The following is a 13,154-nucleotide window of genomic DNA, read 5'->3' as shown; positions in this document are numbered from 1 at the left end:
CTTTTCATGTATCTCAGTATACAGGGAGCTCCCCCTAGTGGTGGCTGCACACAGGATCTTATCATGTATCTCTGTATACAAGGAGCTCCCCCTAGTGTTGGCTGCAGACAGAATCTTATCATGTATCTCTGTATACAGGGAGCTCCCCCAAGTGGTGGCTGCGGACAGGATCTTATCATGTATCTCTGTATACAGGGAGCTCCCCCTAGTGGTCGCTGCAGACAGGATCTTATCATGTATCTCTGTATACAGGGAGTTCCCCCTAATGGTGGCTGCAGACAGGATCTTATCATGTATCTCTATACAGGGAGCTCCCCCTAGTGGTGACCGCAGACAGGATCTTATCATGTATCTCTGTATACAGGGAGCTCCCTGTAGTGGTGGCTGCAGGCAGGATCTTATGTATCTCTGTATACAGGGAGCTCCCCCTACTGGTGGCTGCACACAGGATCCTATCATGTATCTCTGTATACAGGGAGTTCCCCCTAGTGGTGGCTGCAGACAGGATCTTATCATGTATCTCTATACAGGGAGCTCCCCCTAGTGGTGACTGCAGACAGGATCTTATCATGTATCTCTGTATACAGGGAGCTCCCTGTAGTGGTGGCTGCAGACAGGATCTTATCATGTATCTCTGTATACAGGGAGCTCCCCCTAGTGGTGGCTGCAGACAGGATCTTATCATGTATCTCTGTATACAGGGAGCTCCCCCTAGTGGTGGTTGGAGACAAACAGAATTTAGTCACACAGCACTTATTTTACTTCATGACAATAGAAAGGATTTTGAGTATTAGAAAATCAATTATTCTACACAATATAATGAGCCAAGTTCAGGTGATTTGATCAGAAATTCACAACCTAAATTTTTTTTGTTGTTTTTTTTTTTTTACCATACATCATGATGGGGATTTTTAAGGGAAGAGAGTTTATGGCAATCAACATTGTTGCAAAATCTAGCGAGACCGTTGGAGCCATCTTTATACCAGAAGCTGATGGCATCGGTCACACAGGATGTGAATGTCTCTGCAGGTTCCCAGCACTGGAGATATCTGCCATGGAGAAGAGACCGTGGGGGCAGGGAGGTCCCCTGACTTCTGGGCCATGGATATGAAATTGCCAGTCAGCTTCTCCCCATGCCAAAATGGCTGATAACAGGGAATAGTAGATCCAACAGTACAGCACACGGAGACGCAATTTAGGTTCACGGTCAGTCGCAGGTTTTGTTTACATGGCCGGTCCTGTGGTTTCGACGAACCCTTTAAGTATTAGATGATCAAATTTCTCGCTGATTCGACAACTGCTTGACGAGATGTTGCCTGCAGGACAGAACCAGAGAAAGGATTCATCAAATTCACGAAAAGCGAACGTGAAATATGATGAGAACACAATTAGGTAGAAAAATATTTATAAAACAGGATCCTACGTCTCTATGGACGGATAGGAAGCGAGATCAGTCACCTGTTCACTTAGATTTGTGATTGGCCGCAGCTGTCATGTGACAGGAACAGTGAAGACATGCCATTCCTGTCACCTGACTGCTTTAGCCAATCACAGACCTCAGCGGTCATGTGACTGAGAATAGGACCTCATGGTAATCGGTCCCTCCCGGAAGCGATGGAAGTTACAGTTGGTGATTGTATCAGCTTCTTTTTTAATTTTTAAATTTTCACAGGTGAATATTTTTCACCAAAATTCACACTTACTACTTTTTATAAAAATGCTTGAGGAAGTTGGACAGCCCCTTTAAAAGGATAGGGCGGATTTTTTTGTGTATTAGTGGCAGCATTTGAACAATGAAAAAGAAAACGAATACAAGGAAAAGTAAATATTAATGTGCCGACAGTTCCAATCTATGCAGATGAGTTCCACAAAGGGGCAGGGAATAGGCAAAAATGCACAAAAGAGGCATTTCTGTAAAAAGGATGTGGGTGTGGCCAAAGGCGGGGCTAGTGATTGGCAGGTAACATGCTTTGTCTAGAGGACCTGGAATGCAGGCGAATGCACTTTGGCGGTCGTTGTATCTCCACGGTGCTGAGGTCACACTCCAACATCTCACGAATCCACTCATCGTCCAGAGAGCCGTCCACAAACTCCTGGAGACTGATGATGGCTGAAAGACACACATAACTTTTATACCTTTCCATCCCCATAGCTGCACGATGACTTGTTTTATTTTTTTTGCAGGATGAGATGTATTATTAAATCCTGACTGCCCGCAGCCTCCACTAAGTGGAGCTCATGAGCTCAATGTAGACTGTTTATCCATTGATCTCAATAATAACTCAGTACGCGGTGAGCTCCTCAATTCCACCGGTGGTGACAGGCAGACAGAAATGTATCATATCTCTTAGAGTCAGTGCAGGGGATTTGATGTAGGAAACAGACTCATAATTAGAGATCAATCAAGTCTAAATTATAGACCTAAAATTCTTATTATCATGTAATTTTTAAGTTTTGGTATATGAAAAAGTGTCATTTCGAGGGCAAAAATGGACAGTAATGGGGCATAGCCTTTAACTTTTCCACAACTGAATGTGTTTTCATGATGCTTTACCATTATGGTCTTTGTCCAGGCGAATAAAAATGCGATTCGTGCATTCTTCTGCCGTCGGTGGATTGACTTTTGCTATTGAAGCAGCGACGCTCATTTTATACACTGTCTGTGGAAGAAAGATAATTACTTGTAACACAATAGAGATGAACGAATCACTCAGAACGAGTCAAAATCACATTGAATTTCACCAGGATCAAAATTTGTTGTCATTTTATCGGTGCAAATCCAATAAAATAGAGGATATTCCCCATTTTACTAGATTCAAAAGGAACAAAAAGGGGATAAAAAAAAGTAATATTCACCCATTTATTGAAAATTCGATGGGCCCTGTGGTGTGAAGAACATCGGAAGCCTGTGAGTGAAGACTGACCTGGAACAACTAAGAACTCAACTTCATGGACAAAGTGAAGGCCGGGGAGAAGGGAATAATAATTTGCCAAAATTTTTTGCACCCTACATTAATTTTGTACTTGGCATAATAGAACAGATTTGCTTGGCTTTGAAAAATGTAGATGCCAATAGAATTTCCCGTCCGAATTCGAGAAAATTGTTAAATTTGAACTTTTGCAAATTCGTGAATCACTAAAGATTATAGATACGTCACCTAAGTTCCACAACTTTTTACTAAAACATTCCATAAACAGTGAGTGATTTGGCTTGAGTTATAGTAGTTGGAGGATCCAACTCTGAAATTTGAGAAGGTCCAAAGACCCATCTATCACATTGGGAGACACATATTAGGTGGTGGAGGTTAAATAAGGACCCAGAGCGCTAAGATACATCTGTGAAAAAAGTATGTCACAGGCTCAAAACCATCTAAGTCCAATTTTGTTCGACCAAAGATTTCCACAAACCTTCATGATATCCAACATTTCCAATCGGGTGATGGCTCCATCACTGTCCTTGTCGTATAACTTAAAAGACCACTTGAGTTTGTCCTCTGAAGTCCCATGAGCAAGCATACTGATGGCCGTGGCATATTCTCGGAAGTCTACTATTCCGTCCTGTAACCAGTAAAGTGACTCGATCAATCAAAACATTACTTATCACAACAAGGTGAAGACAAAGCAGTTTATAAACTCTACATTTAGCCATGACGCCCCTCATTCACTGATCAATTTCCTCTAGTAAATTGTCAATTAGCCTGGAAGTCAAAATATTCAAGGGCCCATAGATATTTGACAAAACCCGACCAGAACCTGCCGATTGGCTGATGGTCTAATGTGTAAGGTACCTTCCGACTCTCACCATCAGTCAGGGGAGAAAAGGGTCTGGTCTATTGGATCTCCAACTATGTTGCCTATTTTGTTCTTCGGCAGTGAAGCCACTACCTGAGGACTCTGGCAGCAGCTCTCATAAAAAACACAGTACTGCTCCACCAAGCCGGGCAGATGTGTCGGGAAATCAGGAGTGATGGCATTTGGCTGTATGATCGTTCTGCCGACTGATGTCGAATGTTTATGGGGACCCTAAGTTATAATGTTTAATACAATTAAGATCTTAACTTGTGCTGAGACTTCTTGTTGTGAAGGGGGAAAGGGGCTGCCTAAAAGTACAACATCTTAGCTTGAAAACACACGCAGAGCAGAAACCTAAATATTAGATAACAAGGGAGTGCGGAGACTTAAGAAATAACTTCATGTATCACAGGTAGGATTCAAACCTTGTATTCGAGTTCTTCCCTCACCCAAGTTACCATAAATCTAAGCCCCTTTCCCACAATCCCAAATTTTAAAATATCAAACAGGCAAATCCTGTTTATTCTCCCAACTAATAACGTGAAAAACCTTTAGAAATTTATTATTCTAGTGTCTCATGAAAATGCTTTTACCAGAAGAACATTGACCCTTAAAAATCAGAAGATCCTATGATTTGATTCATGGAAAAAAAGTTGAGCCAAAGATTGAGACTAAAGATGAGTGATTCGATTTAATGTGCATCAAATTGATGATGAACTTTCAAGAATTTGCTGAATTCAAACAATTTGTGATATGATTTGGGCAAATCACCTAAAATTATTACTATTTCATGCACTGCAGAAGATTTCACGACCTTGAGTACTGGCGGGCGGGCTTCCCTAAAATGCCTTGAAGCTATCACATCACATTATATAGCGTGGCCAAGCAGGAGGGATTATCATAATTTGTATCCAGGCCTTCATATTCTGCCAAAGCAGAAAATCTAGCAGTCATTTTGTGATGAATCTGGATAGTGAAAGGACGTCACAGCTCATGACTTTACCCATAGAGATAGAGAGAGAAAGCCATAAATCATTGAAAAAACTGTACAGATAGTGTGCAAGAGCAATGAAGTGAAGAATAGTTTTGTGAGGAAATAGAATATAGGAGAGTTTCTGAGACATATATGTCTTTTCAGGAGAATTGGAATCATGGCGAATCGTATTTCCTGGGAAAATTTGACAAATTTGATTTTCAAAATATTTGCTTAACTGTAGTCCAGACCCAAGTATTCCTCAACGCAAGACAATGAAATTAGCATAACTTAATAGTCTGAAACCAGAGACGGGTCAGAACAAGGGTCAGCAGAGGTAGACCGCTCCTCGAGCACCACTAGAGAGAAGAATTTATGGTACTATCCGTAGATAGGAAGCAACTGAAGAGAGTGAGCAACTTGTGGCATTGTCTATGAATGTAAGAGTGGCCCAAACACTTTGCATGGACCAGTGAAGTGGATGGTTTTCCCTTCAGTAGGAACCGATGGTGAGGTAGACTCAGAAGCCCTTCCTTTGGGCACAACATAAATCTCTCTTGGCCGCTTTATGAAAAACTAGATTTATCAATTCCATCCCTCTTACCCCATTGTCATCCAACGCTCGGAAAATCTGTTCCGCATACTCGGAGGATTGCTTTCCCATCGTACAATCACAGAAACACTTGCGAAATTCATGGAGGGTGATGAGACCACTGGGACACTCCTGGACAAATTTTCTGTAAACAAATAGTGGAAAATTCATATTATCTCCAAGTGGGACTTCCTTACCATATGTCAACAAGAAAAGGGGGAGACAGGGCGCTTCCAATGCGTAAGTCTGTATGGAAAGTAGATGAGTGCACAGCAAGTGTCAGGCTCACCTGATAGGGTTGTGAGAGTCACAACACCTATAATCACATAAAACAGCTGCAGCAGTCTGCACGAGGTCCAAGGACCTGGTACAAAGACAAGGCTGGTAGTGAAATAAGAGACTGCGCTGCTGTGGTAGAATTCAAGGTATCTTTATTGCCAACGCGTTTCCTGAGCCAGTCAGCTCTGATGAAGGGCATCTCATGAAGTGAGCTGGTTCTGGCTCAGGAAACGCGTTGGCAATAAAGATACCTTGAATTCTACCACAGCAGCGCAGTCTCTTATTGCACTACCAGCCTTCTCTTCATATGGCAACAAGAGCTCAGAAGAAGCTAAGGCTAGGGTTTTATTGCTTCACTCCATGGTTGAGAGAAGGATGTCGGGAACATCCCTGGTGGTCTATGGTATTGGGGAGTCTTAAAATAGTGGAGGTTGTCTATGCTAGTGAGGAGTACAATGGTAATATTTCTAGCTTTGTACAGTAGTGACATAGAAATGTAAAGTCTCGGAGGTTCTAAGGCTAGAGGCAGAATTCATTTTATTCATCACTGGTGGTGGCGTCATAGCAAGGGCCGCGAGCACCAAGAGCAAGAAAAGTAGTTTGCACCCCCTAACCCGTGAACTGTTACCTCTCCCTAGTTTTTTTCTGAAATCAGACATAACATTGTTAAAATAAAAATGTATACATGATATTTTTATTTTACTTTTACATTTTTATACTATTTTTTTTATTTATGTATTTTATTACATTAGCCCTATCCCTACCCGTATCCATAAACCTATCCCTATCCCTGACTATAGCCCATGACCCTAACAAAATCCCGAAACCTAAGCTCTAACCCTTACAGTAACCCAAAATCTAACCCTACCCCTAACTCTAGTTACACACATTATACAGGACAGGAGGAGTGATACTGTGCAGTGTATATGTACAGGAGGAGTGGTACCGTGCAGTGTATATATACAGGAGGAGTGGTACTGTGCAGTGTATATATAATGGAGGAGTGGTACTGTGCAGTGTATATATACAGGAGGAGTGGTACTGTGCAGTGTACATATACAGGAGGAGTGGTACTGTGCAGTGTATATATACAGGAGGAGTGGTACTGTGCAGTGTATATATACAGGAGGAGTGGTACTGTGCAGTGTATATATACAGGAGGAGTGGTACTGTGCAGTGTATATATACAGGAGGAGTGGTACTGTGCAGTGTACATATACAGGAGGAGTGGTACTGTGCAGTGTATATATACAGGAGGAGTGGTACTGTGCAGTGTATATATACAGGAGGAGTGGTACTGTGCAGTGTATATATACAGGAGGAGCGGTACTGTGCAGTGTATATATACAGGAGGAGTGGTACTGTGCAGTGTATATATACAGGAGGAGTGGTACTGTGCAGTGTATATATACAGGAGGAGTGGTACTGTGCAGTGAATATATACAGGAGGAGTGTTACTGTGCAGTGTATATATACAGGAGGAGCGGTACTGTGCAGTGTATATATACAGGAGGAGTGGTACTGTGCAGTGAATATATACAGGAGGAGTGGTACTGTGCAGTGTATATATACAGGAGGAGCGGTACTGTGCAGTGTATATATACAGGAGGAGTGGTACTGTGCAGTGTATATATACAGGAGGAGTGGTACTGTGCAGTGTATATATACAGGACAGGAGGAGTGGTACTGTGCAGTGTATATATACAGGAGGAGTGGTACTGTGCAGTGTATATATAAGGGAGGAGTGGTACTGTGCAGTGCATATATACAGGAGGAGTGGTACTGTGCAGTGTATATATACAGGAGGAGTGGTACTGTGCAGTGTATATATACAGGAGGAGCGGTACTGTGCAGTGTATATATACAGGAGGAGTGGTACTGTGCAGTGAATATATACAGGAGGAGTGGTACTGTGCAGTGTATATATACAGGAGGAGCGGTACTGTGCAGTGTATATATACAGGAGGAGTGGTACTGTGCAGTGTATATATACAGGAGGAGTGGTACTGTGCAGTGTATATATACAGGACAGGAGGAGTGGTACTGTGCAGTGTATATATACAGGAGGAGTGGTACTGTGCAGTGTATATATAAGGGAGGAGTGGTACTGTGCAGTGCATATATACAGGAGGAGTGGTACTGTGCAGTGTATATATACAGGAGGAGTGGTACTGTGCAGTGTATATATACAGGCGGAGTTGTACTGTGCAGTGTATACAGGACAGGAGGAGTGGTACTGTGCAGTGTATATATACAGGACAGGAGGAGTGGTACTGTGCAGTGTATATACAGGACAGGAGGAGCGGTACTGTGCAGTGTATATATAAGGGAGGAGTGGTACTGTGCAGTGTATATATACAGGAGGAGTGGTACTGTGCAGTGTATATATACAGGAGGAGTGGTACTGTGCAGTGTATATATAAGGGAGGAGTGGTACTGTGCAGTGTATATATACAGGAGGAGTGGTACTGTGCAGTGTATATATACAGGAGGAGTGGTACTGTGCAGTGAATATATACAGGAGGAGTGGTACTGTGCAGTGTATATATACAGGAGGAGCGGTACTGTGCAGTGTATATATACAGGAGGAGTGGTACTGTGCAGTGTATATATACAGGAGGAGTGGTACTGTGCAGTGTATATATACAGGACAGGAGGAGTGGTACTGTGCAGTGTATATATACAGGAGGAGTGGTACTGTGCAGTGTATATATAAGGGAGGAGTGGTACTGTGCAGTGCATATATACAGGAGGAGTGGTACTGTGCAGTGTATATATACAGGAGGAGTGGTACTGTGCAGTGTATATATACAGGAGGAGTGGTACTGTGCAGTGTATATATACAGGCGGAGTTGTACTGTGCAGTGTATATATACAGGACAGGAGGAGTGGTACTGTGCAGTGTATATATACAGGACAGGAGGAGTGGTACTGTGCAGTGTATATATACAGGACAGGAGGAGTGGTACTGTGCAGTGTATATATACAGGCGGAGTTGTACTGTGCAGTGTATATATACAGGAGGAGTGGTACTGTGCAGTGTATATATACAGGAGGAGTGGTACTGTGCAGTGTATATATACAGGAGGAGTGGTACTGTGCAGTGTATATATACAGGAGGAGCGGTACTGTGCAGTGTATATATACAGGAGGAGTGGTACTGTGCAGTGTATATATACAGGAGGAGTGGTACTGTGCAGTGTATATATACAGGACAGGAGGAGTGGTACTGTGCAGTGTATATATAAGGGAGGAGTGGTACTGTGCAGTGCATATATACAGGAGGAGTGGTACTGTGCAGTGTATATATACAGGAGGAGTGGTACTGTGCAGTGTATATATACAGGCGGAGTTGTACTGTGCAGTGTATACAGGACAGGAGGAGTGGTACTGTGCAGTGTATATATACAGGACAGGAGGAGTGGTACTGTGCAGTGTATATACAGGACAGGAGGAGCGGTACTGTGCAGTGTATATATAAGGGAGGAGTGGTACTGTGCAGTGTATATATAAGGGAGGAGTGGTACTGTGCAGTGTATATATACAGGAGGAGTGGTACTGTGCAGTGTATATATACAGGAGGAGTGGTACTGTGCAGTGTATATATAAGGGAGGAGTGGTACTGTGCAGTGTATATATACAGGAGGAGTGGTACTGTGCAGTGTATATATACAGGAGGAGTGGTACTGTGCAGTGAATATATACAGGAGGAGTGGTACTGTGCAGTGTATATATACAGGAGGAGCGGTACTGTGCAGTGTATATATACAGGAGGAGTGGTACTGTGCAGTGTATATATACAGGAGGAGTGGTACTGTGCAGTGTATATATACAGGACAGGAGGAGTGGTACTGTGCAGTGTATATATACAGGACAGGAGGAGTGGTACTGTGCAGTGTATATATACAGGCGGAGTTGTACTGTGCAGTGTATATATACAGGAGGAGTGGTACTGTGCAGTGTATATATACAGGAGGAGTGGTACTGTGCAGTGTATATATACAGGAGGAGTGGTACTGTGCAGTGTATATATACAGGAGGAGCGGTACTGTGCAGTGTATATATACAGGAGGAGTGGTACTGTGCAGTGTATATATACAGGAGGAGTGGTACTGTGCAGTGTATATATACAGGACAGGAGGAGTGGTACTGTGCAGTGTATATATACAGGAGGAGTGGTACTGTGCAGTGTATATATAAGGGAGGAGTGGTACTGTGCAGTGCATATATACAGGAGGAGTGGTACTGTGCAGTGTATATATACAGGAGGAGTGGTACTGTGCAGTGTATATATACAGGAGGAGTGGTACTGTGCAGTGTATATATACAGGCGGAGTTGTACTGTGCAGTGTATATATACAGGACAGGAGGAGTGGTACTGTGCAGTGTATATATACAGGACAGGAGGAGTGGTACTGTGCAGTGTATATATACAGGACAGGAGGAGTGGTACTGTGCAGTGTATATATACAGGCGGAGTTGTACTGTGCAGTGTATATATACAGGACAGGAGGAGTGGTACTGTGCAGTGTATATATACAGGACAGGAGGAGTGGTACTGTGCAGTGTATATATACAGGACAGGAGGAGTGGTACTGTGCAGTGTATATACAGGACAGGAGGAGCGGTACTGTGCAGTGTATATATACAGGAGGAGTGGTACTGTGCAGTGTATATATACAGGAGGAGTGGTACTGTGCAGTGTGTATATACAGGAGTGGTACTATGCAGTGTATATATACAGGAGGAGTGGTACTGTTCAGTGTATATATACAGGAGAGGAGGAGTGGTACTGTGCAGTGTATATATACAGGACAGGAGGAGTGGTGCTGTGCAGTGTATATATACAGGAGGAGTGGTACTGTGCAGTGTATATATACAGGAGGAGTGGTACTGTGCAGTGTATATATACAGGAGGAGTGGTACTGTGCAGTGTATATATACAGGAGGAGTGGTACTGTGCAGTGTATATATACAGGAGGAGTGGTACTGTGCAGTGTATATATACAGGACAGGAGGAGTGGTACTGTGCAGTGTATATATACAGGACAGGAGGGGTGGTACTATGCAGTGTATATATACAGGACAGGAGGAGTGGTACTGTGCAGTGTATATATACAGGACAGGAGGAGTGGTACTGTGCAGTGTATATATACAGGACAGGAGGGGTGGTACTATGCAGTGTATATATACAGGACAGGAGGCATGGTACTGTGATCTATTTCACGTGTTTATTTCTGGTAATGTTGATTGCTGCTTACAGCCAATGAAAACCCAAAAGTCATTATCTCAGTAAATTAGAATACTTTATAACACCAGCTTGAAAAATGATTGGAAAATCTGAAGTTTTGGCCTATAGAAATGTATGATCAGTAAATGCACGCAATACTTGGTCGGGCTCCTTTGCATCAATAACTGCATCAATGCGGCGTGGCATGGAGGCGATCAGCCTGTGGCAGTGCTGAGGGGTTATGGAAGCCCAGGTTGCTTTGATAACAGCCTTCAGTTCGACTGCATTATTGGGTCTGGTGTCTCTCATCTTCCTCTTTACAATACTCCATAGATTCTCCATGGGGTTAAGGCTCACTTTGGTCTTGATAAAACTCTGTCAACCTACACCAGCAGATGACATGGCTCCCCAAACCATCACTGATTGTTGAGACTTCACATTAGACCTCCAGCAGCTTGGATTGTGGCCTCTCCACTCTTCTTCCTGACTCTGGGACCGCGATTTCCAAATGAAATGCAAAATTTACTTTCATCTGAACACAACACCTTGGACCACTGACAACAGTCCGGTTCTTCTTCTCCTTGGCCCAGGTAAGATGCTTCTGGCGTTGTCTATTGGTCATGAGTGGCTGACACAAGGAATGTGACACTTGTAGCCCATGTCCTGGATACGTCTGTGTGTGGTGTGAAGCAATGACTCCAGCAGCAGTCCACTCCTTGTGAATCGCCCCCACATTTTTGACTGGCCTTTTCTTAACAATCCTTTCCAGGCTGCAGTTATCCCGGTTGCTTGTGCACCTTTTTCTACCACACTTTTTCCTTCCACTCCACTTTCCATTAGTCTGCTTGGATCCAGCACTCTTTACCAATGACCTTTTGTGGCTTCCCCTCCTTGTGGAGTGTGTCAGTGACTGCCTTCTGGACATCTGTCAGGTCAGCAGTCTTCCCCATGATTGTGGAGCTACTGAAACAGACTAAGGGACCTTTATAAACACTTAGGAGCCTTTACAGGGGTTTATTGTTAACTATTCTAATGTACTAAGATAATGACTTTTGGGTTTTCATTGGCTGTAAGCCATAATCATCAACATTAACAGAAATAAACACGTGAAATAGATCACTCTGTGTGTAATGACTCTATAGAATAGCTGAGAGTCACTTTTTGTATTGAAGAACTGAATAAATTAACCTTTTGAGGATATTCTAATTATATGAGAAGCACCTGTATGTCTCTCCGGTCTGAGTAGATTCCCCCTTTACAGACGTCTGGTTGTGGTTACAGCTAAGCAATATAGATAGAAAAAAAAAATTACCTATACCATGCATGAAGCTCCAAAACCACCACTCCATTCTTCCTTGGCATCGACGCTACTTGACCCATCACTGAACAAACATCAGGAAATTAGTCTCAGCCTACGATTTGTGGCCGAGTTTATACGGGATTACAGATTAAGGGCCGCGCATCACCCAAATTAGATTGCAAGCATTTAATCTGCTCAGACGCTCTGGATTGACGCTAATGCGATTACATGTATGATAATCCAACGACAACACGGGACAGTCTGAGCTCCGACAACTGCCCCACGTCTCCACAGTTTGCTACCGGTAATATCGGGCGAAGGACATTTAGTCTTAACTTCAGGTTCATTTCACGGAAAGTTTCATCTTCACTTGATGGTACGTTCATGACTTCCCGCTCCAATGTGTACTTGAGCCATAAACATGAGATATCTGTCCCCTGAAAGCTCTTTCCGCCAGTAGATCTCTTCCGCGACCCTCATACACGTGCACAATGCTGGCAGTGCTTTATTACTTCTCAGAACACGGGGATCAGGCATGTTGAAATACAACTGCCCAATCCTAGTCCTCTAACATCTGAGGTCTTCATGACATGATGGGTTTTTATGACGGGTAGGGTTCTGCCAAAGATAAAAAATGAAATTGGGTCAGTTTTATAGAATATTGAACATGGTAAATAGAAAGAATAAAAACGAAAAAACAATTGTGGAATTCCACTTTTTTTTTTGCTATTTCAAGGCACTTGGAATTTTTTTTTCCACTTTCCAGTACACTATATGGTAAAATCAATGGTGTCAATCAAAAGTACAACTCATCCCACAAAAGAAAAAAAAAATCAAGCCCTCATACGGTCATATAAAGGGAAAAATAAAAAAAAAGTTACGGCTCTGGGAAGAAGGGTAGGAAAAATATGAAAACAGTACATGGAAAATCGCAAGCTCATGAAGGGGTTAAATAAGATAAAAAACTTTCCACTTCTGACTTTGTGAC

The 13,154-nt window shown here is 42.9% G+C and overlaps 1 protein-coding gene across 1 annotated transcript; it reads right to left on the bottom strand.

Moving 5' to 3' along the window:
• Nucleotides 1-741: 741 nt before the first annotated feature.
• LOC141083212 (guanylyl cyclase inhibitory protein-like) lies at nucleotides 742-12,924 on the bottom strand. Its single transcript, XM_073567376.1, has 6 exons — nucleotides 12,179-12,924; nucleotides 5,370-5,502; nucleotides 3,409-3,558; nucleotides 2,555-2,660; nucleotides 1,984-2,110; nucleotides 742-1,316 (listed from the first exon to the last, which is right to left on the bottom strand). The coding sequence occupies exons 1-6, from the start codon at nucleotides 12,244-12,246 to the stop codon at nucleotides 1,274-1,276; spliced, it is 627 nt and encodes a 208-aa protein (XP_073423477.1). The 5' UTR covers nucleotides 12,247-12,924; the 3' UTR covers nucleotides 742-1,273.
• Between the last annotated feature and the right edge of the window lie 230 nt (nucleotides 12,925-13,154).

Source organism: Dendrobates tinctorius, unplaced genomic scaffold, assembly GCF_039654945.1.
Source record: "Dendrobates tinctorius isolate UK_male_01 unplaced genomic scaffold, ASM3965494v1 ptg000020l, whole genome shotgun sequence".
NCBI lineage: Eukaryota > Metazoa > Chordata > Amphibia > Anura > Dendrobatidae > Dendrobates > Dendrobates tinctorius.
This window is presented reverse-complemented; position numbering and strand designations above follow the sequence as displayed.